The sequence below is a fragment of the Crocodylus porosus genome, unplaced genomic scaffold (genome assembly GCF_001723895.1).
Source record: "Crocodylus porosus isolate Cpor-Errol unplaced genomic scaffold, CroPor_comp1, whole genome shotgun sequence".
Lineage (NCBI taxonomy): Eukaryota > Metazoa > Chordata > Crocodylia > Crocodylidae > Crocodylus > Crocodylus porosus.
Genome location: NW_017728940.1, coordinates 818,847 through 845,304, shown reverse-complemented (window position 1 = coordinate 845,304; position 26,458 = coordinate 818,847). Strand labels below are relative to the sequence as shown.

The 26,458-nt window shown below is 48.7% G+C and overlaps 2 protein-coding genes across 3 annotated transcripts in view; one reads left to right on the top strand and one right to left on the bottom strand.

The window, feature by feature from the left end:
- Positions 1 to 389: 389 nt before the first annotated feature.
- GNL2 (G protein nucleolar 2) lies at positions 390 to 15,713 on the top strand. Of its 2 annotated transcripts, XM_019547903.1 has the most exons (16): positions 391 to 529; positions 856 to 940; positions 2,970 to 3,064; positions 4,210 to 4,349; positions 7,023 to 7,207; positions 7,617 to 7,683; positions 8,839 to 8,997; positions 9,537 to 9,650; positions 10,625 to 10,753; positions 11,054 to 11,158; positions 11,673 to 11,831; positions 11,970 to 12,077; positions 12,984 to 13,399; positions 14,081 to 14,163; positions 14,628 to 14,746; positions 15,525 to 15,713. In XM_019547903.1, exons 1-16 carry the CDS (start codon positions 466 to 468, stop codon positions 15,675 to 15,677), a joined length of 2,181 nt encoding a protein of 726 aa, XP_019403448.1. In that variant the 5' UTR covers positions 391 to 465; the 3' UTR covers positions 15,678 to 15,713. The 2 variants fall into 2 exon arrangements, 1 of the variants encoding a protein (XP_019403448.1); XR_002103281.1 differs by lacking the exons at positions 14,628 to 14,746; positions 15,525 to 15,713 and having other exon boundaries at positions 390 to 529; positions 12,984 to 13,478; positions 14,081 to 14,158.
- A 4,082-nt stretch (positions 15,714 to 19,795) lies between these two features.
- DNALI1 (dynein axonemal light intermediate chain 1) overlaps positions 19,796 to 26,458 on the bottom strand; it is a 6,921-nt gene continuing 258 nt past the window's right edge. The window contains exons 2-6 of the mRNA XM_019547902.1: positions 26,274 to 26,416; positions 25,737 to 25,906; positions 25,263 to 25,441; positions 22,642 to 22,806; positions 19,796 to 20,139 (exon numbers count right to left, since the gene is read on the bottom strand). Of these exons, the coding sequence (XP_019403447.1) occupies positions 20,104 to 20,139; positions 22,642 to 22,806; positions 25,263 to 25,441; positions 25,737 to 25,906; positions 26,274 to 26,416 (693 nt within the window). The 3' untranslated portion in view covers positions 19,796 to 20,103. The remainder of the gene's footprint in view (positions 20,140 to 22,641; positions 22,807 to 25,262; positions 25,442 to 25,736; positions 25,907 to 26,273; positions 26,417 to 26,458) is intronic.

Genomic DNA, 26,458 nt, shown 5'->3' with positions numbered 1-26,458 from the left:
CACCCAGCACAGCCTGGCCCCAGCGCCCTCCTGGGCCTCCACCATCCTGGCCCAGCTGCCCCAGGGCAGGCTGGTGTGCGCCGCAGGATGAGGTTGCTCCGTGATGTCACGAGCCACACCTCAGGACCTGTGCGTGATGTCACCCTGGCAATTTCGTGATCCAGTATCAGGCTGGGTTGCGGTTATGTCATGATGTGATGTCATGACCCTGGTAGATCATTACAGGGGTGAGGTCAAGGGCCCACAGGCTTGCCACACGTGTGGTGGGGGGAGCACAAAGGGTCAGTTGTCAAGGCAACCGGGGTGGCAACAGCACCCGGAAGCCTGCTGAGCGGCCGGAAGTACGGACCCCTCGTGTGCCCTTTGGCACCGGAAGTGCTGCGGCAGGCACGTCCGGGTTTTTCTCAGCGCGTGGAGCCGCGGAGCCGCTGTTCCCGGGAGCAGCTCCCCCCACCCGGCCTCAGCATGGTGAAGCCGCGCTACAAGGGCCGCGCCAGCCTCAACCCGTCCCGCGCCAGCACCAACCCCGGTACGGCCGGCAGCCCCGCGCTCTGCCCCACGTCTTCCGGCTCTGGGCTGTGCCGCTGCTGGGGGGGCGGGGGGTTTCTCTTGCCCTTGGACTGTGCCGCTGTTGTTGGGGGGGTCTCCTGCTCCTGGGCTGTACCACTGCTGGGGGGGGTCGCTTGGCTTTGGGCTGTTGGGGGCGGTGTTCTGGTCCTGGGTTGTGCCATTGCTGGGGTTGGGGGGTGCTCTCCTATTTTGGGGTGTGCCATTGTTCCTGGGCGAGGGGAGGTTGCCCCTGCCCCGAGGTGGTCCCGGGGCGCCCGGCGGTGCTGACCCTCCATCTCCCCACAGACCGGGTGCAGGGCGCTGGCGGCACCAACATGCGGGACCGGGCAACCATCCGGCGCCTGAACATGTACCGGCAGAAGGAGCGCAGGTGAGATCCGCAGCCCCCACCGGGCCCTACCCATGCGCTGGGGCTGGGGCAGATGCAGTCCCCTGGCGCCTGCCCTTCCTGCGGCTGGGGTGGCTGGGACGTGCGCGGGCCCTGAGAGCTCCCCTTCCACCGCCTCGGGAGCCTGGTGTTGAGGGTCTCACTTGCTCCCACACCGTTTGTGTCCTGCATGCCCGGTGGGCATGCTCCCATTTTCGGTGTGTGCGGGGCAGGGCTTCCTGTGTCTCTGCTTCATATTTATAAACCAAAGAAAGTTCACACCAAACCTGCAGTGATTTCCCTTCCTGCACACACGCTGCTAACGTGTCACTCCAGCCAGCCTGTTCACAGTGCCATAGGCCTGATCTAGTCACACGTGTAATGTGGCCGGTGGGACATGTTAGGTCCAGTCTCCTCTGCAAGATGGAACCAAATGGTGTTTGGTTTGCTGACACAAGCCCCTTGCTGTGGGAGGGAGCCCATAGTCTGTATTAGCCACTCTGCTTTGAGGCTTTCCTTTCAGTTCTGCCCACAGCAGAAGGCCAGAGGCATGGGCCTGTGAGTCTAGGGGAGAGAGTAGCTGATTTGATCTTGGTTGAGGGTCAGGAAAGCAAGGGTACGCTTCACACCTTCATTTTTAACTGCAGCATCTGGTGTCTGAAAGATGTCTGGAGGGTTGTCATTGCACAGTGTCCCTTTGAGTGTTAAGCACTGCTTCTGTCTGTTTGGAGGGCTCTGCCTACCACCCCACGAACGTGTGCATCTGCTGTGTTGGAGGTGCCCTTAGCTTTCTTGGGATGCTGGTTCAAATTAGGTATTTCAGAATTTGCCAGGTTTCATTTTGTTTTGATGGAAGATGCTAGGGATTTTTACTTTTATTCAAACCACACTTTTCTTACGCCAAGTCTTAACTCAGAGAGGATTTGAGGGAGGAGCGTAAAAGCCTAACGTTCAAAACTTCTGGGCTGGTGGCTTGCTATTGATGCAGCTGATGGAAGTTTAATGTCAACTGCTGAGAAGGGACCATGGCATTTTCCTGCAAGATCTTATTTCTCCCCCACTTTACTGCAATTTTAATTCTTTTTATAGTTGGAAGAGGGAGAGAGTCCTTGTGAAGCTGGTCTGTTGAGCACCACTGCTGCAAGCTGTAAGAAGCTTCATATGGTTTGTTGAAACCAGCTGTGGATGTCACCTGTCTGCTGCAGTGGTATTTTGGAAAGCTGGAATGCTGGTTTCCCTTTGGTCTGGAAGCATTCCTTCCATTCACCGCTCGAGAGGTGCCTTTATATGGCTGTCAGCAAGTGTTGACTAGAAGCCACCGTGGGTTTTTTAATAACATCTTTGTGAAAATGGACCAAGTCAAAAATATGGAAACTCTTAGCAAGGTGTTTTTCAGAGGCCTCCCTCCCTCCCCTGCTTGGCACAGTCCGTGGAAAAGTGTTGGGCTCCAGTCAGTCACATTGTTGTCTGCTGTGTGGATGACTGGGATGCCCCCTCATCTCGCAGTGAGCCCAGGGGGTTTTATTGCTTTCAGTGTGCACGTAGGGTGATCAGTTGATGGAGGAGGAAAGGCTGGCTACAGACCCACATGTCTTTGTGCTCATTCCTTGTGCCCAGATGCTGCCTCCATCCAGATGTTTCTTGCAGTCAGTGTGATTACCTGAGGTCATGTCACTCGGGGTGAGGAGCTTTACCTCTAGGAAAGGCAGGGCCATGCCTGGTTGTTTTTTGGTGAGCCCTTATTCACATAGTCACCTGGGCACCCTTTGCAAGGGTAGCCTTGGCAGTTTGGCCACGTTCCAGCATGGGTGAAGTCTGCCAGCACACACTAATTCCCCACTGTTTCAAGTGTCTGGTCTGGTGTCCAAACACACAACATCGGCTCGTCTGAATGCAAAGTCCAGGCGAACGCTGAATATCTAGTGCGTTGGAAAGGCTGAGCTGTGATCTTGTGAAAAAAGATTCTCCCCCTTGCTAGGTGGTTGTGTGCTGCTTCGGGATACTTACATATGTTATCATTTGTTGCACTTAGGAACAAGCGTGGCAAAGTGATCAAGCCTCTGCAGTACCAGTCCACAGTGGCACCAGGCACAGTAGCAAGAGTGGAGCCAAATATTAAATGGTTTGGTGAGAGTTTTTCTGTGTTCCCCCCTCAATGAGCTTGCAGTGGAAGGGGGTTTTGGGTGCTCTGAAGGGGGTGGTGCGCACAGTTCCTGTTCTGTGGGACGCAAGATGAGTTTGGCAAGGCTTCTTAAAGTGACTAGTGAGCTAGAAAGCCTCATTTGCAACTCCTTAAGCGGGCCTAATTTTCATAGAGTGAATACCCTGGGTTTTATGGGAATACAGCCCCTTTTATTGTTCTTTTTACTGTGTTCTGATTTCTAATGGATACTTGTGGAAAAACTAGTGGAAGAAGCCAGTGGTAGGTGTTAGGGCCCATTTTTTTTTAAAGCTGTTCATGTACCTAGTTGGATTTTTAATGGTAATTGTGGGCCTATCGTAGCAGGGATGCAGCATTGTAGCTGTGATGGGCCTACTTTAGACGTCTGGTCCTCAGGCCTCACGCTGCACTCTGGATGGCACTGGGCTTATTTTGCTGTGCCATTTTTCATGGTTTCCCTCGCATACAAGCTGTGTTTGCACCAGGGGAATATGGCATTCTGCCTGATGGCTGGGATTCCCTGATGTTCTGGGAATTGCCCCAGGCAATGTGACCAACTGAGAGAGCTCCTCTGTGGAAACCTCCCGGGGTCATGGCTTCACATATTTCTGGAGGGGTCATGTGCACTTGATTGAAATGCAGAATATAAAAGTGTAGTGGATTCGCGTAGGCTCTGTTTCCAAGGTATTTCATACCAAGCATCTCCTCAGGCAGGTGTGGTGGAGAATCTGGGTCCAAGTGTTGTTCAGCACTTCCTTGCAATGGACCCTGCCAAAGCTGACACGATAGAGAGCTTGTTCCTCTTTCTGTCTTTAGCATATGGGGTTTGATTTCAGGTCTCCCTTCCACTCTCAGTAACACAAGAGTATGCTCTCAGTATGGGTTTGCCTGGGCTATATTGTTCCTAGAGTTGTGCTTTTTAAAAGCCTTTTTGAGCAATGGGAAGGAAAAGAGTGGGTATCTCACCATGTGTCAGCCTGGTGAAATCACCTTGCTTTGCCCCAGTTGTTGGTTCCAGGCAGAGCCTCAGTACAGCTGCTTGCTCAGACAGTGCATTGCTGATCAGTGATGCTGATAAATGTGGGAAATGCATTGCCTGCTTTTCCCACAGGGAACACTCGTGTGATCAAGCAGTCGTCCCTTCAGAAGTTCCAAGAGGAAATGGAGACGGTTATGAAGGACCCATATAGAGTGGTCATGAAGCAGAGCAAACTGCCCATGTCCCTTTTCCACGATCAAATTAGACCTCACGTGAGTATCGTTCCTTGCTCCAGACCAGAGGCCTGTCAAGGCTCCTGTTCAGAGCTTTGCTAGGTTTATTTTGAGGTGGTTGCATTTCATCTATGCAGGTGGCTCTGCTGTTCCTTGATATGCATTGCTGGGTATAGACTGTCCTAGAGTCTCTGCTCATCACCAGAGTGTATCACTGTCTTCTCTGCGGTGCAAGGACTGGTGGGACCCCAAAAAAGGGTCTGAGGCTCCCTTGCAACTTTCTATCTTTGAGCTTAGGTCTTGCAAACTGAGCAGCATGTCACTTTGAGCAGAAAGCCTGTGGTACTGCAGAAAGCATCAGCGGCTGACTGTCCAGGCCACTTTTCTGGTTGGCTTGGTGCTGAGCTGACATCTTAGCCTGGGGACAGTGTGCAGTGCTGCTTAGACACTCTATCTCTCAGATGAGATTTGAAAGGAAGGCCCTCTGTATTTTTGGTAGCTAAAGATCTCCCAGCTTCCCTTTTGCAAAGGTCTCTGGGAGAGTCCAACTCCTGTGGCCTAATGAAATTCACTTCTGACCATGATATTTTGCCATGATGAAAGCCCCTTTGTCCAATGATCAGGGGTTTTTTAGGGGCTGGACTGTAGATGGTCACATCTCTCTGGGAAGTCAGTTGTTCCTGGCCCCAGGTGTGTATGTGTAACTGCACTAGCACTGCCATCTCCTGCCTGCTTGGGATCAAGTCCTAATTGCTTGCCTGAAGAAAATATGCCTGACCAGCCTGCTTTTCCAAAGTCCAGCTCTTTCTGGAGCTGTGCAGAGCTTACTGCCTAGCCGGTAGAGAGTCTGTGGGAGGCATGTGCTGGGAAAGTGCCCCCACCTACATTAGGGTATCATACCTCTTCAGAGATGGCTGCCAGCTAGCCTTGCTCTTATATCTGAACTCGGGGAATGGTCTGAGGCTTAGGGTGTGGACACACATCTGTTTGGAGCCATTTCTAAAGGGGACCAGCCAGGACAGCAGCAACTGTTATGTTCTAGTGGTTACCACAAATAATGGAGACGTAGTGAAACTGTTCCAGTGTTATCTTTGGATGAAGCAGTGTTAAAAGCTGGAGCAGTTTTGCCACATCTGTGTTATTCCTTGTTTGCCCACCAGGAAGGTTTAGAACATAACAGCTGCTGCCCTTTTGCACCTGTTCTTCTTGAGATATTCCAAATGTATGAGCCCTCACCCTTAGTAGCATAGTAGTGGGGTTGGAGTGCTGTGTAGTGTGATAGTCCAGGAAGTGTACAAGAGGCAGAGGTTTTTTGTGATCTCTTTAATGGACGATGTAGATAGGAGAGGTGACGGATACAACATGCCCTTCTTTGGGTCTTTTCCCAGACATGAAAAGTTGATCCAATAAAAGGGATCACAAAAAGTGGACTATACTGCAGAGGAGCTCCTGACAGCATCTGTGTCACAGACACTGCATCTTGGTGCTTGGGGAAGAGATGCTGACCCAGACCCACAGACAGAAAGATTCTTGGCTCTGCCTCTACCTGCAACAAAATAAGCATGCTCATTGCCTAGTGACAGACTGAGATGGCTTTAGGAGATGGTCTTCTCAGTCTTCTCTGAGGCGCTTGGTGAGAGTGACTGACCCTGGGCTTACAGCAAGCTGCTGATGAAAGTTTTTGCTTGTACAAGCACTTTGTAGTCATCAGTGCTGCTGTTCTGGGAACTCAGCTGACTTTGCTAGGAGTGTGTAACACCATTTGAATGTTTTCCAGAAACACTTATGTTGCATATGACCATAAAGAAACAAGTGTATTTGCTCCTGCAGCCTTGGAGGTCTGTATTCATTAGGCTTAATCTCTTTTGGCAGGAAATTTGCTTTAAAGCATTTTAAGATAAGTTATCATTGTGGTCCTATCCTGACATTTAGCCATCATACATCTTGGTGCTTCTGATGGTACTAGTGACAAACTGGTGCTGGTTTCTTGAGGATGCTAGTTTTGCCTTGCTAACATCCTCTTGCGTGATAAATCCTAACTCAAATATGTGCTTTTATCCTGAGTCAAAAATTCCTGGCCATATAATCCTATTCTCCAGCACATCGAGTTTTAGTTAGCATCAGGTTTCTGTTATCGCATCTACACTGTTCTTTTGGACACGTGTTAGATGTTTTCATATGAAGACTTTCCATGTGCAACTAATAAAAATGTTACCTAAATTAAGGAAAATGTTATTTGAAGCTAAAAAGCACATTACTATGTTAGCGATACTTTTTAGCCATGGAATAGATGTCCTTCCAAGAAAACATTAGCATTTGCAGCTAGTCTTAAAATATACCCTGTTGAGTATAATTATCCTTGACAAAAATCTGTGAATTTGGCAAGATCTGTGCCCTTGTTTGAAAAATAATAAATGATAAGAGTTAATGTTCATCATTGTAGCCTTAACGATATCTGACTACGTCTGATAAAAGAAAGGAAGTGCCATTTGTTTGGCAAGTACAGCACCATGTGTGTTTGCTTTGCCTTTTATTAAACAAACACTTTTGTATTTCTTAAAGGAACGTAAGAAACCTCATGACTTGTTAGGAAGTTGCATACAGTTCTTGTTGCAGGCTCTTTGGAACCAGCCCTGACCTTGTGTGCCGTATGTCTGGAGCCATAGGGAAGTTACCTGTTTTTTTTCTTTCTCCCAACCTGCCTACCCACAGAATTCCAAAGTTCACATCCTTGATACAGAAACTTTTGAAACGACGTTTGGCCCCAAATCGCAGAGGAAGAAACCAAACCTCTCTGCAGGTGATGTGCAGTCTCTGCTGGAGACCGCTGAGGCCTCTGCTGGGACCTACATCCAGGGCAAGGACCGAGACCTGGTGACAGAAGACACTGGAGTGAGGTAAAAGCTGAAGCAAGTTAGCATTTACATTTCTGAAAAGTGGTGCATGCTGTAGTTCACCCTTTGAGCAGTGCAGCATGCTGCTAATACTGCCCATTTGGGCACTCTATAGACATAGGGAACAAAAGGAGTGAGACGTGTTGCACAGAGCTTAGTATGAGACTTGGATTTTGAATGCTGGCTCATCTTTGCCTGCATATTCGGTCTAGGGGTTGCTTTTCATGTTCTATGGAGGTTGGACACCACTGCTGGATAACTGTAGCTGGGGCATTGGCCAGTGCCCAGGTACAAGCACATACCATGGTGCATCCTGTCTGTCATTTTGGCCTCTGCTCCTGTGCCTGCAGAGGGCTTCAGAGAATGTGGCATCCTGGCATTTCCTCTGCTGAAGTCTTTGATGTGCTTCTAGGGATGAAGCCCAAGAAGAGATCTACAAGAAGGGCCAGTCCAAAAGAATCTGGGGAGAGCTCTACAAGGTAATTGGTGCCCCTTACAGAGTGCAAAGGTGGTGCGTATGCAGCTTCCAAGGATTGCGCTCCCTTTCACTTGGAGGATGCAGCACAGAAGCCTTGCACAGATGGGTGGGTCCACAAAGCAGCTATGCTTTGTGTGGTCAGCCCCAGCCTGTAAAGAAAACCAGCCTCCAGTGCCCTTGCATTTCCACAGTCCAGGCTGGCTGGGGCCATCTAACAGGTGGTGTCTCCCTGGGAAGCATGTAGGCCAGGTTTAAAGCTTTCCTGCCTCCTTCCTTGTCAGCCTGTTTCAAGAGTCTGACTCAAAATGGTGGGTGTGGTGCAACCATGCACCTGGACCATGGAAGAAGAAGAGCAGGAAAAGAATAGAGACCCTCCCTCTCCCAAGAATGGTACTGGTGGACCCAGACTCTTGATCTCCAGTCCCAGAGATAGGCCAGAGAAGTTGCTTACCTGCTTCTTGGCCCAAATTTCTGAGTGCAGCTTATGGCTCCTCTCTGCTTACTGTCCTCAGCATTCCTGGGTCTTTAAAGCAAACTCAGTTCTGAACTGCCTTCCAAAAATGAGTGCCCAAAAGGCAAGAAATAGCTGTGAAACACTCACTTTGCCTGAATTGAGCCAATGAAGACTGCTCCCTGCTGTAGATGCCCAGTGGACTGACAGCAGGTTTCCACTTGTGCACACATTACTGAAGGTCTAGGGAATACCTTCACTCTGTGATTCTCTGTAAAACGGTAGCAGTGACTTGCTGTGGAAAGGGCACTTCCCAACTGGACAGGGTATGGGAAAAGCGATGTCTTGAAGAAACATGATCAGGCAGGAGAGACTGAAAATATAGGTTCAAAGTTTTGCAAATACAAAATGAATTTGAATAATTGGAAAGCATGCTGTGGAAAATCCCTGATTGTGTTAAATGGAAGCTTTCTTTCTCTGCAGTGTTTCTGTATGGGAGCATCGTCAATGTTTGTCTGCTGTCATTTTGCTGTCCAGGCTGGTTCAGTGGAAAAGTTAAATGCCTGTGGTGTTAGTCTGAGTTTGACTAATCTTAGAGACTGTGCTTGGATTCCTGGTGGGAAAGGCTTTTAGCTTGAGCATGTCTCTTCAAAAGTGGTGTTGCTTTCTGCCTGAAGGCACAACCATCTCTCTGTGGGTTTTCAGGTGATCGATTCGTCAGATGTGGTTGTGCAAGTCCTCGATGCCAGAGATCCCTTGGGGACCCGCTCTCCGCATGTAGAATCTTACCTTAAAAAGGAGAAGCCCTGGAAACACCTCATTTTTGTCTTGAACAAATGTGACCTTGTCCCCACTTGGGCCACTGTAAGTACAGCCCTGGGGTGGTTCTTTTTGTCACCTCTACATTAGTGCTGTGCCAGTGCCCATGCTGCTGGCAGAGGGCAAAGTGTAATTGGGTCAGTGGGACCTCCTCCCCTGACAGCTTGCCACTGAATTAGCAGCTAGATGGGAAACATGGCCAAGATTGGCTCAGTGGAGCAGCAGTTGCCAGCCATAAATTCTGCTTCCTCTGGCTGGATCTCGCAGTTCAGCTGCTGTCTCTGGTGCGCTAAATGTTAGTCCTCTTCAGTTGCACATCCGCCACAGCTGGTCTGTTTTATATCGTTAAGCTAATTTGGGTTTAGCTGCCATGAGAGCATTTTTGGAAAATTGTTCATCTCCTAAAACAATAGGCGGAACTTTAATCGTTCAAAGCACTTAATTAACACTTTCTTTAGACAGTTGGGTTTGAAACCCAGTCCCTTGCAGCAAGCCAAGAAGCTGTGTTCTGCTGTAAGTAGGCGTGCTATGTGGCTGGGGTCTGTTGCATAGACGTCTCGCTTAGCAGTGTGCTTCCTCTGCAGAAACGCTGGGTTGCTGTCCTGTCCCAGGAGTATCCGACACTCGCCTTCCACGCCAGTCTCACAAACTCCTTTGGCAAAGGAGACTTCATACAGCTCTTGAGACAGTTTGGAAAGGTACTGCACACACGTTTGTTTGGTTTTTTCTTCCTTAAGTCTCTATCCCAAAGCCAGGCATCTCTCTCTGTTCCTAGTTGGTGCCGTGTCAGTGGTTGACTATGAAAAGCCTCTGTTGCTGGGAGTGATTGGAAACCTTGGGACCCTTCTGTCAGGAGCTGTTGACATGTGTACGAAGCTCTGCGCAGAAACACAGAGCCATTTTGTGATGGGTGTCATCTGTTCTACATCCCTCCTATCTGAGGCTGTTGATTCTCTCTGGCCTCCCATTCCTGGTATCGGTAATGCTTGAACACGTGGAAGGGAGGAATGCGCAGCCCGGGAGTTCGTGTCCTGAAGATTGGCACTGTCCCCTTGTAATACCGTTTGCGGAAGACTCTTTGTCTTTCCAAGAGAGACCTATCAAATCAAGGCAGACAAAGTTCTTTGGGTAAATCCGATATCTTTTATTAGAACAACTCAAATAAATATTTGAGTTGGACTAATAAAAGATATCGGATTTACCCAAAGAAACTTGCCTGCCTATGTCCTTAGACCAACACGGCTACAACGTACACCCCCTATCAAATCGAGGGCACTTTCCCTTTTGTCCTGGGTAGATGACGGACTTTTTTCCTCTTTAGGCAACATCTGTGTCTTTATCTTGCCCACGAAATCTGTGCATATTTGCTGGGTTTCTCAAACCAAATGCCTTTTAATTTAAAGCATCCACAAGTAATGTCACAACAACTGAATATCCAAGTGACTCACTTCTGCCTCAAACAAAGGCAAAAGCAGGACTTTCCAACATGGATAATTCATTGAAGGCCTGTTGCTGCATACTTAGGCTTCTTTTATTCAAGAGAACTATCTCTTACCATCTGACCTACTTTAGACATGCATTTGCTTTGTGTTACAAAGAAGGGACTAAAAGTTCCAAATTTTAATAGCTTCTTTCTACCCAGCAATTATAATGGTGTGTCATTTCTGAACAGTTGCACATGGACAAGAAGCAGATCAGCGTGGGCTTCATTGGCTATCCAAACGTTGGCAAGAGCTCGGTGATTAATACGTTACGGTCTAAGAAGGTCTGCAACGTGGCCCCCATTGCAGGTGAAACAAAGGTAGGTCTGCCTGGTTGCAGTGTAATCCTGGGAGTGAACCACAGGAGCTGGGTTCATTCAGAACCATGTTGTGAAGTCCATGCAGCCCAAGAGCCTGGATTGATGAGGCTTTTTTTCAGGGATGATTTAAAAAAAACCAAAATGTCCCAAAGCAGTATGGCTAGGAGCAGTAATGTGGTGCTAGCCAAGGGAATGCCAAGACCTGTTCTCGTAGGTTCCCATCAGCTGTATCCACTGTGGAAGAGCTGTGCAGGGCAGCTGGTAGAGGAAGGTGACCCAGGAGGGGCTGGTTTCTTTCAGGTGTGGCAGTACATCACCTTGATGCGGCGGATATTTCTCATCGACTGCCCCGGTGTGGTTTATCCATCAGGAGACACAGAAACTGACATTGTGCTGAAGGGAGTGGTGAGTGCCCACAGAGCAGAGCATGCTGGGAGCTGGGTTGTATAAGCTCCAGGAGGCTTTTTAATACCAATGCCAATCCTTTCCCTCTGCTGTCCCCCATCCTGCAAGGATGACTAGGGTCTGTACTCTAGGCAGGATCTGTCAGTGTGCTGGTCCAACCTTGGGGTGGTTTGGATGTACAGAAGTCTGAGCTGTCTGCAAACATGCGTTCACTCAGCGTGAGGATAGAGAAGGAAGGATCGCACGTAGAAAGCAGAAGTGTTTGGGGAGGGGAGTGGGGAATGCAGCCCCTTCCTTAGGCTCCCTGGAGCCTTGGGATGCTGGAACATCTGTTCTCTTCCTTGGTAAAGTGCTGCCTTCCCCTTTTTAAAGCCAAGCTAAAAGAGTTACCAGAGGAAGGAGCAGCAAGAGGGGTTGAGTTTGGGACTGGGTCGCAGCTATTCTTGTCCCTTGGCACGAGGACCTACAGGGATGTTTCCAGGCACTAACACTTCTTTACCGTTTGCTTTTTTAGGTCCAAGTTGAAAAAATCAAGAGCCCTGAAGACCACATTAGTGCAGTGCTTGAGAGAGCCAAGCCAGAATACATCCGCAAGACCTACAAGATTGACTCCTGGAAGGACACTGAGGATTTCCTTGAGAAGCTAGCCTTTAGGACTGGGAAGCTGTTAAAAGTGAGCCAGGCTGTCCAGCCCTCAGCACTCCCAAGGCTCTGTGTGCCTGCGGGTGGGAAGGCAAATCTGCCTGCTGTCTGTGGGGAATTGGAGAGGTCTGCCTCAGCAGAGATCCCAATCGATGTTGTGTCATTGCAGGGTGGAGAGCCAGACATGCCAACTGTGAGCAAGATGGTCCTCAATGACTGGCAGAGGGGCCGCATACCTTTCTTTGTGAAACCACCCAATGCAGAGCCGGGCCCGCAGGTGAGACCAGCACCTTGCTGCTTTCCCTTGTCACGTTGTTCTTTAGCAGCCCTGCACTGCTCACTGCTGCTGTCAGACCAGTGCTCCAAGCAGCCTCTGCCAGCATACATCTGCCTCTCTTGTCCTGGTGCCTCAGGCAACTGTCACTTGAGTTCAGTGAGGTAGAGGACAGTGAGGTTCAGTGAGGTACAGCCAGAGCTCAGCCATACCCCCTCTGACTGACAGGTGTTTTCTGAGCTGCTCCTTATTGCCAGGCCTTCAGGAGCTTCTGTCATAGTATGTCACAGCTGCATTCACTGTGCTTTGATCTGGGTGGCAAACAAATTTGCTTTTCCAGAGAGAGGTAGGCACGTTGCTATCAGGAGACTCAGTTGCACAGCAGTGACATACTCCCATCTTTTTAGCCTATTAGGTCTTGTTCCTTGTGGCTTGAGGTGCAGCTCAGTAAGCGGAGTGTGAATCGCCTGCTTTGGTAATTCTGACATTGCATTAAGATCACACTCGTATTGCTGCAAGTTTGCAGGTGCTGGACAAACCCTGCAGAGATGGTGTGCGTGTGTGTGGTTCCTGTTACTCCTCATAGGGAAACCCCTGGGCTGTGTGTGCCCTGCTGGTGCTGCCAGCTTTTAAGATGTGCAGGTAAATGTGAATTGCTGCATTAGCTGAAGACTAGAGTGTGTCCTGACTGCACAAAGTGGCATCTGCAGGTGCTAAGCAGTTCTGAGGCAGCCTCCTGCTCCTCTCTGTCTCTGGAGACAACAGCTGTAACACAAGTCCAGTGACTGATTCTGGACAAACCGTGGGTCCCCTGAGATGTACGTGCCTCAAGTGGAAAGTTGCCATGGCTTTGCCTGGAGGTGAGGGGGCTGTGGTGTAAGTCTCTCCTTTTCTTTCTCTTGCTTCTAGCCCCCTACGTCTTTGGAAGGAGCTGCAGCAGCAACTCAAGCTGACGAGGGAGAGGAGAGCACTGTGCCTGCAGCGCTGGATGTGGAGTCGGCAGCGGGAGGGGAGAGCAGCACGAACGCAAAGATGAAGCAGCTTGTGTCGCAGGTTCAGCAAAACTTTGGGAAGATCAACGTGGCTCCACAGTTCTCCAGAGAAGACCTGGTCCCTGTTGATGTGTCGGACATCGATGAGACAGACTGTGATTCTTCTGCAGAAGGGGAGGAGGAGAAGCCCCAAGACTTGGCTGAGGAGTCAAACTCCCCCCAAGAAAGTGCCGGGGGCAGCTCCAAGGCTGTTGTTAAGGCTTTAGAGGAGAAGATTGCGAAATACAAAAAATTTCTGGACAAGGCCAAAGCCAAGCGGTTCTCAGCAGTAAGGTACTGGATTCTGCTCACTTGAGAGTAAGGAGCTGCGCTGGGGAAAAGACCAGTTCTGCTGCCTCCTTCTGCGATTCATGTTGGCTTCCATTGCTGGGCCAGAACATCCTTAGCAATTGAATGACCTGCTGTCACAAATGCACTCACAGTGGAGTTTCAAAGGAGCCTCTTAGAAACCTCTGATATTCAGACCTGTCTGGGAGTCTGCTCCTTGGACGTTGTGAGTTCTCACTCTGTAACTGGCCTGAGTAGTAACCCTGACTCCTGAATGAGCTCTTCCTGGATCTGCAGGAAACCAAGAGTCCCAGACTGTTGTCACCAGGGTTTGCCTATGTCTGAGTTCTGGCAGTGGGTAGCACAGGCCCGGTGTTAGCATGGCTTGTTCTAGGCACATGCCCCCCAGGTCTGTACAGGGTGAAGAGGGTGGGGATGAGGTGTGATTGTACATTTCTGTGCCATAAAGGCAGAATTTGATCTCAGGTTTCCTTGATGCTCACAGCATTACTGGTGTGTTTGATGCTAGGCTCTGTGGGGGATTTAGCACTTCTCAGAGCTCTTGCTGGTTTTTGTGCTGCATGCTGTTTGTGAGCAGGTGAAGTGTGTGGGAAAGAGGTACCGTTGTGCTGGGAACAGTCTCACAGTCCCGCAACACTCCCTCACTGTCTGTGTTGTTGCTTGTAGAATCCCCAAAGGACTGAGCGAACAAGTATTTGCGAAATCTGAGCAGAAGTCTGAGGAATCCAAAGAAGAAGTACGAGATAGAGGTAATGCACAGAGCAAGCAGAGAAGCTGTTTTTAATCTCCGGGGTCAATTTCTTCTTCCCCTAAAAGCTACCTAAAGCCTTCTGGTGAGCTAATCTGACTCAGAGGCTGCCTTGGGAGCTGCAACTAAGTTTTGCTTCAGAGCTGCTAGTGGTTTATCTTGGGTGTAAAGTGTTGTCCCCTGTGGCCATTCAAGTAGGGGCCAAGTCACAGCGTGAGCCCTGTGGCGGTCCAGGCTAGAGAGGAGTTGTGGCCACTTGGCACTTGTAGGACTTAATGCTAGACCAGGCCAAGCAGCCCTTCTGGTATTCAAGGTCTTCTGCCCTTGCTCCTCACCTGCCACCTCTGGGGAGTATCTGAAAATAGCGCCATGCTCCTGAGTTTCCAGGTGATGCTTTCCCCTCCAAAGCCAGCAGGCAGACTGGATTTGGAGGGCGTGTCTGACTGTAAAATGTGCTGCTTGCAGGGTGCACGAAAAAGGGGAAGAAAAGGAAAGTACAAGAGGAGGAGGAGGAGGAGGAGGAGGAAGAGGACCTCTCCACCCGCCAGGCTAAAAAGCCCTGCAAGAAGCTAACATCCAAAGAAGTAAGTGACTTATAATCCTGCCACGGGGTGGGAGAAAACCTGGCTGCCTTTTGTTTTAGATCCCCCACTGAGAAGCTTTGGGAAGGGCTGAAGGGTAGGTGCAAGGAGCAGAGCACCTCTGGGCACGTGGAGACAGCATCATCCATCCCCACTGGCTGAAAGAGGAACATGACCCCAGCAGTAGTGATAGGCTCCAAGGGGACTGCTAACAGTATATGTAAGGAGCCTGCAGACCTCTGTGGGAGGGAGAGGGTTGAAGGGATGGTTCTGCTTGTAACTGGGGGAAGAATTTGGTAGTAACTAAAGAGGAGTCAGTGGATGTGCTGATTTCCCCCAGTGTACACTTCCACTGCTTTTCTCTTGGTGCCGGAGTCAAGCCGAAAGGATCCTTCTGGACTAATCCAGATATTTAACCAAGTCCCTTCAGAACCATCCTTGTCAACTGGGCGCATGGAACAGGGGGCAGATGATCTGGGATCCATTCCTGCTGCAGATTGGGTGTGTGAAGGTGCACTGGTCTGCTGGGTCCTTGGGCCCCATTTCCCCTTCTGTGGTAAAACTTACCCACCTTTGCAATGCATTGTTTGATCTCTACAAGAAAACTATGTAAAAGCTAAATTTGTTTATGCCATTAAAGCTTAGCGTGAAGTTATTTGGGGTCCTTTCCTTAAGAACAGTATGAAACAAATGAACTAGGTCCCAGCTGTTTGGACTTTCTCAAGTCCACTCTGTGGAAAGGGGGTTGGCTTCACTAATGGCTACTTTTGCCTCTTTGCAGAGGAGAAGAGCGGAGAGACAGCAGCGCTCCAAAAAAGTTGGGGTCCGATACTATGAGACTCACAATGTGAAAAATAAGAACCGGAACCGGAAGAAGAGGAGAAACTTGGAGGGACAGAGAGCAAAGCACAAGAAACCCAAACACAAGCAGTAACAGCTGGTGCCTTGATTAAATTTTACCCAAACCTGTTCCCGTAGCATACAGTTCTTTTTCTTTCTGTACAGCATGTATTTCCAACCTCAGAGCCCAGCCAGCCACGTCCGTCACAGTGACTAAGAGGAGCCCTGCCAGCATTAGCCCATGTTGTAGTCTAGCATGAAAGCTCAGGTACACACCTCCAGAGCCTATTTGGAGATGAGTCAGAAGAGAGTGGGGGAAAACAGCTTCCTGTGTATGTAACAGCCTAAACTGTTGGGAGTGAGAAGAGAGGGTTGATTTAGGAAAAACTTTCTAAGCTATTTGCACTACCAGGGTAGTGAAGTAATGAAACATGGCGCCTGGAGACGCTGGGGGATCTTCATTAGAAGGTTTAAGAACAGGTTAAACCTGTGTGGTGTGCAGTTCATGGAAGGGTGGTTCCTTTTTCAGTGCAGGGGTAAGTGATCTTTGAGGGCCCTTCCAGTCTTGTCTCTTTTTTTAGATTTGATGACTTCATGCTATATAGCTTAAGTCTTTCCATCGCTCTTTAGTTAGCCACATGTTCAGGATACATAATTGTCTCAAACCTCATTAATCATGGCTTGCTTTCCTGGCCATTTTTCCGGATTGTGAAAGGAGCACACAGTTGGACACTGCCCAAAACATTTCTTTGGAAGAAATCTAGGAGAGGGGAGGAGTACTGTAAGGGGAGGCCTACTGTAGGTTGGGCATTCATAGTGCTTCCAGGCTACAGCCTTTCTTGTCTGTCTTTTTTTTTTTTAAGATGAATTTGACAAGGGGCAGGACAGATGTGCCTAGGGTCTAGTTGTTCTGCCAAAAACTGTTTTGTTCATGCCTTCAACTGTTGCAGTGAGCAGAGGCTTCATTAAAAGTGGACATGGCATATAGTTTAGATAGGAGATGAAACGGTCATCTTGGCCTGGGAAGTTGCCTTGCCAGGAGCTCCCATTACTGCAAAAAGCAAAAGCATGTGTTTGCTGCTGAGGACACTTGGCAACACGATTCTTGAATGGTACGTGCCTTCTGGTGTGTTGGAAGCTGTCTGATGCGTGGGCGCTGGTGTTAAAGTAATCTCGTCTTAATTTCCCTGCTGGTTTCAACCTAAGAGCTTTTCAGGTTGCTTGCTTGCTCTTATGTCTTCAAGGTGAAAAACATGACTGGTTGAGAAGCGACTCTTCTGGAAAGCTGGCCCCAAAATGAAGGTTAAACTTGGTGGGACTCCTGCTCTCTGGAGCTTTCCAAAGTGATGGGCTTGAGATGCCCCCAGCTGCATTTTGTTCCTGTGTATGCTGTTAGGTTTTGTTGCAATGAACAGGCCTGGAAACATGGACGATCCTGAAGGGACGAAACACCTCAAGTCCCTTTGTAGTGCACGTGTTGACTGTGACTTGGTTAGTGAACCAGGCTCAGCACTGCCAGTTTGTCAGGAACTTTGAACTCCAGAGCATTTCTGGCAAAGATGGGAGCCTGGGAAGCATTAGGACTTAGAGATGAGCTGAGCAAGGAAAAACTGAGGCAATCGATCAGGAAGTATTGTTTTATAAGGTCAGTAATGACTTGTTAGTCCCCTAAGGAGATTTCCATCTCCAAGCTGGACTCGTGCCACTATTCACTAGGAAACAGTTGATAGCACAGAACAGACTGGATGATCAGGCTAGCCCTTCAGAGAACGTGGAGAGTGACTGAGAGGTACTTGCTGTCCCTTGTCCAGTGGCGGTTTGGGTTTTCAATATCTCTTCAAAAAAACTTCCCAGGTTAGTTTGTGCTCAATTGCTGCAGGACGCTGCCGCTTCCTTTCAGAGTGAAAAGTACTTTATAGTGCTAGACCAAGTGTACAGTATTACAGTTGGTCTAGTAAAAGACATCACCCCCCTCCAATAAATAAATAAATCTATGCCTCTTGCATGTTTCTGGTACCATCATGGCTACAACAGCACTCCAATCCCAGTACTTAGTACAGAATTATGTTGACGACTTCAGGAGAAGGCAAGTGACTGCACACACATCACTGTCTTGATGGCAAGGCATTTAAAAACAGGTTGATAAAATGGATAGGAAATGACTAAGAATTGTCTTAGACTCTGGAAGAAAGGGCTAGAAAGGACCTCAGGATGTTGCAGGAGAGTAAAGAACTTGTTATCAGCACACGGGACCTTTAGCCAGTGGGACTGTAATGCTAGGTTTGCTCTCCCAAAAGCAATGCAGGTGTGTATCCCTCAGTCAGGGTGCTGCGTGATCCTTTCAGGGGTGTAACACAAAGTTACCATCATAAGGTGTGCATATGTCATTCACAAGCTAAACCCTAAGATTTCAAGCAAGAATCCAAGATGTTTAAACCATTTTTTCTGACCTGTGGTGGACTGGCTGAGTTTTCTGCAAGAAAATAATTCCTCTAGCATTTTTCTGCACTCAGAGTGAAGGCAAGGAGCTGGCATTTTCCAAGGGGGTGTCTTGAGTCTCAAAAGGTTTACAACTACTTCCCTAAGCTATTCCATCCTTCTGTTTGAAGTGAAGGCTATGCAGACTTTTCACTACTTTAGAAAACTCTCACAATTTCAACAGTCTCTGAGGAAATTACCTCTGCTTTTGCCATTAGAAATAAGAGATGAAAGTAAAAATTCAGGCCTCAGCTGAGATGAAAATATCACTGTGCTGTGAAATCCTAGGTATGGATGACTAGCTTTCTTACCCTGTGGTAATTTTCATTCTTCATTTGCTGGACAGAGGACATTCTTTATTACCAAAGTGTAACCAGAAACTTGGTGTTCAGCAGACTGTCACAAGACCTGCTTAAAAAGTCATCTGGCAATTTCTGAAAGTTTTTCTCCCCCCCCCCATCAAATTCATATGACTAAAATCAGTTGCCTTCCAGCATCTGGTTGTATATAGCTGGTGGGTTATACAAGCACTTCAAGCAAAAGTTTGAATTGCTCCACTTAAGACGACACATAGTTGGATGGGCACCAAGAGAGAGTCGAGTCCAAATTGAGTTTTAACATTGAACTCTTTCAACACACCATGGAAAGCGCCAATCACTGAATTTGGGTCCTGCATAATTTGCCTTTTTCCTTTTGAGGCTTAATTTTGTGACTTCCTTTTCTGGTTTTAGAGGAAGAAAATCCAGCCCAACTTCATGAGAAATGTCTTCCCAGTTTTCTTTAACTTTTCACTGAGATTAGTTCCAGCATCTGATTCCTCCCTGTAAGTATTATCCAAGGCCAAACTCGAGATTTAGAACAGTTCATTTAGCCAGCAGGTAGAAGAGGAGAGGTCCAACCCAAACAAAATTCAGGTAGAACCTGCAGTGACGATTGTAGGCATTGCATGTTTCTGGTAGCTGTAGTCATCTACAATGTTTAAGGTCAGGTGTTACTGGAAGTTCTGAGGATTTTACTTTTGGTCCTTAAGTCAGATTTTAAAGGCTTGGCTGCTGGAGTCTTGGGGCAGTGGCTGTCCAAGCGTGTTATGGCAGTGGTACCCAGATGCAGGCTGAGCTCTCTGGGGCCTGTACAAACACCTTTCCCTGAACTGAAGAGTTTCTGATCTCGTGTCAAGCAGGGCAGCTGCTGCTGTGGCTGATCACATGCCAGCATGCGTGCTATTGTTGTTCAGCGTGTAGAGCTCCTTGCTGGGTGTCATACACAAAACTACATTTGTAGCAACTGCAAGTAGCAAGCAAGGAGGTGCTGAGGCAACAAGCACCTTTGTCAGAAGGTTCAGTAATGACAGCAGTGCCAAAATCAGGCGTCAGGGGTGGCATGCTGCTTGAAAGGAAATGAACCAGTGCGTGGCGAAGCAGTGGGCTTATACCATGAGACAGCAACGTTGGAGCATGTTTGAAAGAGTTCCCGTCCCCCATCCCCACCCCAAAATACACACTCAGCTCAGAAGACAGTGTGAAGCAAGACAGTCCCTCTACCATTCTGTGCACGTTGCTGCAGGGTGCTGAGTTAATGGCAGGGGCCTGAGTTTGGATCTGTCACCACCCACAGCAATACTTAGCTCTGTGAACATGAGTACATGAATGGTGCCCCACTTACTAGGAATCCTGTCTGTGTATGCTCCATCTGGATGCTGTATAAACATACTGGATAAGAGCTTGGAAGAGGCAGTGACAAAGGTAAAAAACTTTATTAGTAAACATTGTTTTAAGATCAAACTACAGAATCGCAGAGACCATTCCCAGACAGCTCCCCATTCCAAGACCTGCATGCTCAGGCACTGCTGAATGAGGTCACAGTAATTAGAAAAACAGTTGAATCTTTAACTTATAAGACAATGAGCAAAAATGTTTCCAGTTACCCTTCAGCATGAAAGCCAGGGTCGTGTTCCGAAGGAGGCAAGTCTTGGTCACCAAATACGAACTGTTTGTTTTGCAAAACAAACTGTGAGTGCTTTCTGAAGGGCACCATGATGGCACTTACTTCTTCGGTGCAATGATGCCTTCAAGCTGGGCCTACAAAACAAAAGGATATTAAAGGTAAGGACAAGTGTACATTTTAGCTATATGAAAATGGATGGGGGAGCTGCTGCTGAGAAGCGCAACCACTGTTACACAATCTGACTTGTATCTGTAGTGATATGAGCAAAATTGACCTAAATTTGATCCTGAATGAAGTGAGGTTAAAGTTAAAGCAGTTCTGCTGCACTTGTGCTGTTACGGAATCGTGCAGACCTAACAGCTGCAATGGGATTCTTTGATAGTGAAACAATTGTTACATCTGTCTCTACCCTAAATTCTGATTAAAATTAATCTAAAAGATAAACCCCATGCTGTTGAAAAGCGATCAGTTGTCTGCTTTAGTTCCACAGTGAGGATGCTGGGGGATTGTTGCAATACTCCCAGGGAAGCAAGCCAAAGGGCTCTTTATAATTCCTAGTTATTTCATTCCTTGCTCCATGTTTTATAAATTAGGTTTTCATTCCTGGCACGCAGACTTGTTGCGTTATGAGTAGAAAAGAGCTGGCCTTGTTTTCATACAATGAAAGGCTTGGTTTATAATGTAAAGCACTGAAAAGGAAATTAAATAAAAGCTGTTGAAATAATGCTCTGGGTTTGCTAAGTTAGATGTTTGGCTCTGTGGGGTTTGGAATGCAAGTTCCGACTCTGGGACAGAAGTATCTGGGAACAACAAAGTTGTTTTTTTAAAGCCATGGAGATGAGTTACTATACTAGGTAAAGGAACTTGCTACCAATGCATAGGGAACCTGTGCTGAAAACTGCACAGGACCCATAGACTACCCTCATTCCTGAGCCATGCAGGATATGAATACCAGTGAGTGGTCCATGTACAGCTTTTCAAGTAAGTCTAGTTGAAGGGAGCTGCGTGGATTTAGTGGCAAGATATCCTTGGCCAAATGTCTGCTGTGCTTTGGATCCACAGACAGTGCCAGATGGTCTGAAGTTAACTGATATTGTCTGAGCAAGTTAAGGGTGTAGGCGGGAGAAGGCAAAGGAATGCCAAAGATAAGACAAGTAGCTCAGAGAGCTGAGTAAACAGATTTAGATCTGTCCAGGAAGATTTTGCATTGTTTTAAATAAACCATTTTGCCACAAGCATGAGTTAATTTTTCAAATGCAAATAAATGCATTATCCTGGGAGTAGTTAACACACGCCCTGCTTTCATCCTGATTGCCAAAACAGGAGCACTGTGTTACACAGTTGTTCTGTCTGAGAACGGGATTTCCATGATCCACAACAGCCAAAGGAAGAATGTCTTCATTACAGCCCTACTCTGACTGTGTTCACCAGCAGCTAACTGGAGAAGAGGAAGGATGCTACTGATGACAACACAAGAAATATGTTCTGAACCAATCCAAGCAAACACTTGCTACCCTAGGAACCTAGGTGGTGAGTCTGCACTGCTCCAGCCTTCGTGCTCCTTATGATGTATAGAGCCTGGAAGCCCCAAGACAATGCAGTGACACTTCCCACATGGATTTTGGTTCTTGCTGTTGAAAGACAGGGTTGGAAAAGACAAGTATGTGGTGACTCACTCATGGGATACGTTTAGACCTGAGCTACTCTCCTACCTGGGCCGCTAGTGGAAGGAAGCACAAGGTAAATTGAGATGTGTGGCACAAGCACCATTCTGAACACTCAGCAAGTTTCTAGCATGCACCAGGCAGAAGGGTTTGCTCCTGGTACCCTTCCTTATCTGGAAACCAAAGGACTAAAGGAATGTCACTTTATGATTTGTTCCCTATTACAGTATATTTTCTAAGGTTCTTTGCAACAAGAATCCTCCTGACCTGCAAACATACAGCAAGGCCTCTCTTGCCAGAGATACCTAGCACCCAGTTCCCACTGCCTGCTGTTTCTTGGGTGAGGTCTTGGATAAGGATGGAAGAAAAGGCTCTATTATACTAAAAGAAAGGGGTTTCATCCTGCTGGCAACTGTCCACTTTACCATGTCTCTTGGTGCAAAGAGAACTGGCAAGGTATCAAACCAATAGTAAAGAAAGTCACGCTGTGGTCCTGGTTTGACTTTATGGGACATCCTGTTCTGTTCTTAAATGGCTTTGAGGGAGCAGTGCATTCTCAGCGACTTGGTATTTTCTGCTCACAGCCACCTAAGAACTCGCAAGTCAGGTGCATGCAGGAACTTGGACCTTGAGGAACTGTCAGTGCTAAAGTGCAAACTCTAAGATCACCTAAAGATTCGTAGGCCTAAACTGTCTCTGTATCTCAGCCCCAGCTGGGCCTAATGTGTTCCATACTCAGCCAACTGATCATCAGAAAGCTGGGCTCACTTGAGCTACTATTGCGATCATCTTCCTCCTACAGAAGCGTGGGGAGGTTTGACGGTTCAGGGAAAGCACAATGTTCGTGTCAGTTATATTGGAACTGGGTCTTTTTTTTTTAATAAGAAAGCGAAACAGACGCAAACAATATTTCCATGTCTCCCTATCTTCCCACCAGCACTTGCAGTTGAGAGTGGGGGTGTCTTTACTGACCTTCAGCTGCTGATTGGTTCGTTTCAAGAACTGGACCTCCTCACCATGCTTCTTCTCCTCTACCTGCCGCCTTTCAATTTCACGTTTTTCAACAGCTTCACATTTAGCTTTTTGCTCATTCACTTGTCTTTCCAGCTCTCTCTTCTCCTCTTCCAACTCTGCAATCTTTGAAATGAACACAGATCTTGCTTGTGTTCATTGTTACACTTTGGGAGTACATCGTTTCATAGCTAGTAGGGTTGGAAGGGACCTGAGCAGATCATCAAGTCTGACCCCCAGCCAGGGCAGGAAAGAGTACTGGGGTCAAAACACCCTGGCAAGGTGATTGTCTAGCCTTGTCTTAAAGACCCCCAGGGTAGGAGCCAGCACCACTTCTCTTGGAAGTTAGTTCCAGATCCTAGCCGCCCCGACCGTGAAGTCACCTCCTGATGTCTAATCTGAATTTACCCTCTGCCAGCTTGTGACCATTATTTCTAGCCACTCCTCGTCGTGCTCAGGGAAGCAGGGACTCTCCCAATGCCACCTGGTCCCCCCTGACTAGTTTGTAACAGCCCACTAGGTCCCCCCTCAGCCTTCTCTAGTGGAGGCTGAATAGGTTCAGGTCCCGTAGCCTCTCCTTGTAGGGCCTGCCCTGATCATGTGGGTGGCCTCCTCTGGACCTTCTCCGTGTTGTCCACATCCCTCTTGAAGTGCGGCGCCCACAACAGGACGCAGTACTCCAGCTGCGGCCTGACCAGTGCCGTATACAAGGGGAGGATCACCTCCTCGGACCTGCCTGAGATGCATCTGTGGATGCATGACAAGGTGCGGTTGGCCTTCCTGACTGCATCCCCACACTGCTGGCCCATGTCCATCATAGCATCAATGATGACTCCAAGATCCCTTTTGCCTTTGTACTGACAAGAAGGGAGTTCCCCAGCCTATAGGTACAGTGATGGTTCTTCCTCCCCGGGTGCAGCACCTTGCACTTGTCAGTGTTGAATCCCATCCTATTCTCATCCACCCATCCTGCAACCTGTCTAGGTCTGATTGTAGCCTATTCCTTCCTTCTAACTTACCCACATCCCGCCACATCTTAGTGTCATCAGCAAATTTGAACAGGGTGCTTTTTACCCCCTCATCCGAGTCACTGATGAAGATGTTGAACAGTGCGGGCCTGAGGACCGAGCCCTGGGGGACCCCACTGCCCACACTCCTCCAGGTCAAAAATGACCCATCTGCTACCACCCTCTGGGTGCGGCCCTCCAGCTAGCTGGCGACACATCTGACTGTGTAGGTGCTGATACCACAGTCCCCCAGTTTCTTAATGAGAACGGGGTGAGAGACAGTGTCGAAGGCCTTCCGAAAGTCCAGGAAGACTACGTCCACTGGTACCCCTGCATCTCAGGATTCGGTGACCTGGTCACAGAAGGCCACCAGGTTGGTCTGACAGGACCTGCCTCTAATGAACCCGTGTTGGTTCCCCTAAGCATAATCTTCCCACCCAGACCCTCTGGACATGCGCCAGAATAATTCTCTCAAAAAGCTTACCCAGGATGGAGGTAAGACTAACTGGCCTATAGTTCCCTGGGTCCTCCTTCCTCCCTTTTTTGAAGATGGGAACCACGTTGGCCCTCTTCCAGTCCTCTGGCACCATACCAGAGCACCATGAGTGTTCATACAGCTGTGCCAGGGGTCCCACAATGACCTCAGCTAATTTCCTCAGCACTCAGGAGTGGAGATCGTCTGGACCAGCTGATTTAAATACATCCAGTCCCTCCAGAAATTCCCTGACTAAATCCTCCCTGACCCTTGGCCTGGGTGTACCTACCCTGGGGCCTGAGGAGGGCTCAGTGTGGGGGCTGATCTGGTCCCTGCTCAGGAAAATGGAGGCAAAGAAGTCGTTAAATAGGTTAGCTTTGTCGCCTGGTGTGATGACCAAATTTCCTAGCGTGTCCTGCAGGGGCCCCACGTTACTCGGTACCTTCTTTTTGCCCCCTATGTATTTAAAAAAGGACTTCTTGTTGTCCTTGATCCGGGAAGCTAGTCCCAGTCCCATCTCTGCCCTGGCTTTCCTGGCTGCCCTCCTGCATCCCCGAGCAACCGCGGTGTAGTCCTCCCTGTTGATGGCCCCTCCTTGCCATTGGGTGTGCACTTCCCTTTTAGCTAGGAGACATTCCCAGATGCTTTTGGTGAGCCATGGAGGCTTTTGTGCCCTCCTGCTCCTTTTGATCCGTGTTGGGATTACCTCCCTTTGGGCTTGTAGGATTGTCTCCTTAAGGAACAACCACTCTTCTTGGGCACCTGGCTCCCCTCCCCTCCCCTCCGGGACCTCAGTGCTTCCCCGACTATTCTCCTTAGCTCAGATGTTTGTTTGGATGATCTTTACTGCCATCCAGTGGACCCAGAAAAAACTGAACTGAGTGGAAAATTGAAATAACATGTATATCTGTGAAATGGAAAAGTGACTCAAATGTAAGAAATGGGGATTATTTTAAAACACCTGTCAGACACCTATGGGAGAATGTGATCTACTGATCCTGAAAGACAAGGTATGATGGTTAGCTCATTTCTCCCCGTGCAGAAAGGTGCACACTGGAGCTTGCAGAAAGGTGTACACTGGAGCGAGCAGCCCCAGTTACCTTTTTTTCCATATCTGCTTTGCCTTGCTCAGCCTGTAATGCCTTTCTCATGCCAAAGGCAACGCTGCTCTCATACAGGGTCTGGTAGGCAGCAATGGTCATTCGGATTTCATCTCGGACCCGATGCAGCAACATTCCCCGCTCTATGCAGTTAATGGTAACTTCACGGATAAGTTCATCTTTAAGCAAAAAAGGGTGCAAGTGAAGATGAGAGGGGGAAACAGATGTGGGCATTGTGATAGGAACACATGCACACCTGGAACCAATCTGAGACCAACAGGTGACCCAACATGCAGTAGATGGTAATAACCTTCATTCCCAACTGGCCAAGGCTGGACTACAGCCCATAATATTACTGGGAGATCTCCATTTGCCATTCCCCCATGCTCATCTACTTGGCCACCTCCAGTGTTTTGCTCTCAATCCCATTGGCCTTTGGCTTGCACTTCTAGGGATTGGGAGGAGTTCACTGACCAAAGCACTGCGAGTAGAGCTCCCTGCGGACAGGGCAGATCCCGGTTTCTCGAGCCTGTCTTTGCTGCAGCTTGAGGTCCAGCTCTTCCTGCAGATGCAACACGTCCATCCGAGTGCTGGGTGTACATGACACTTGCTGGATCCAGAGCTGATTGTCTTCCACCCATTCTCTGCACCACAAAAGCAGCACATGTTTGTTTATTACATATTCGTTGCCTTCTTTATAGCCCTGTCACCAGTAAAAACACTGGCCGCTACCAGCAGCAGCTCAGGACCTGCCTGAAGGGATTTAATCAAACAGATCTCTGAGCAAATGGGAACCGCTCGTTTCACAGCTGTGTTGTTCACCCAGGGACGTGTCCTGCTTGAGGCAGTAGCCGGCGTAGGTTTCTCCCGTGAGAAATGCTTCATGCAGTCGATACTGGCCAAGCTGCAGGAACGACTGGCCACAAGCCTGGTCACGTGCCAGGACCAGCACGAGCGCCAGGCAGTGACCCCCCCAGAGCCCGGCCCAGCCCCCGCCCCTTGGGTCCTCACCGCGGGGGCAGGATCGAGTTCAGCACCTCCTCCGTCTGCTGCTTCGCCTGCTCTGCCGCTGCGCACGGAGACCGCGGCTTGGGCGGGGGCGGCACCGGGCCTGGCGCCGCCGGCGGCTGCGAGCTCGTCTTCAGCGCCCGTGCCTGTGGAAAGGTCGGGACAGGACGGGGGTGTGAGCTGCAACT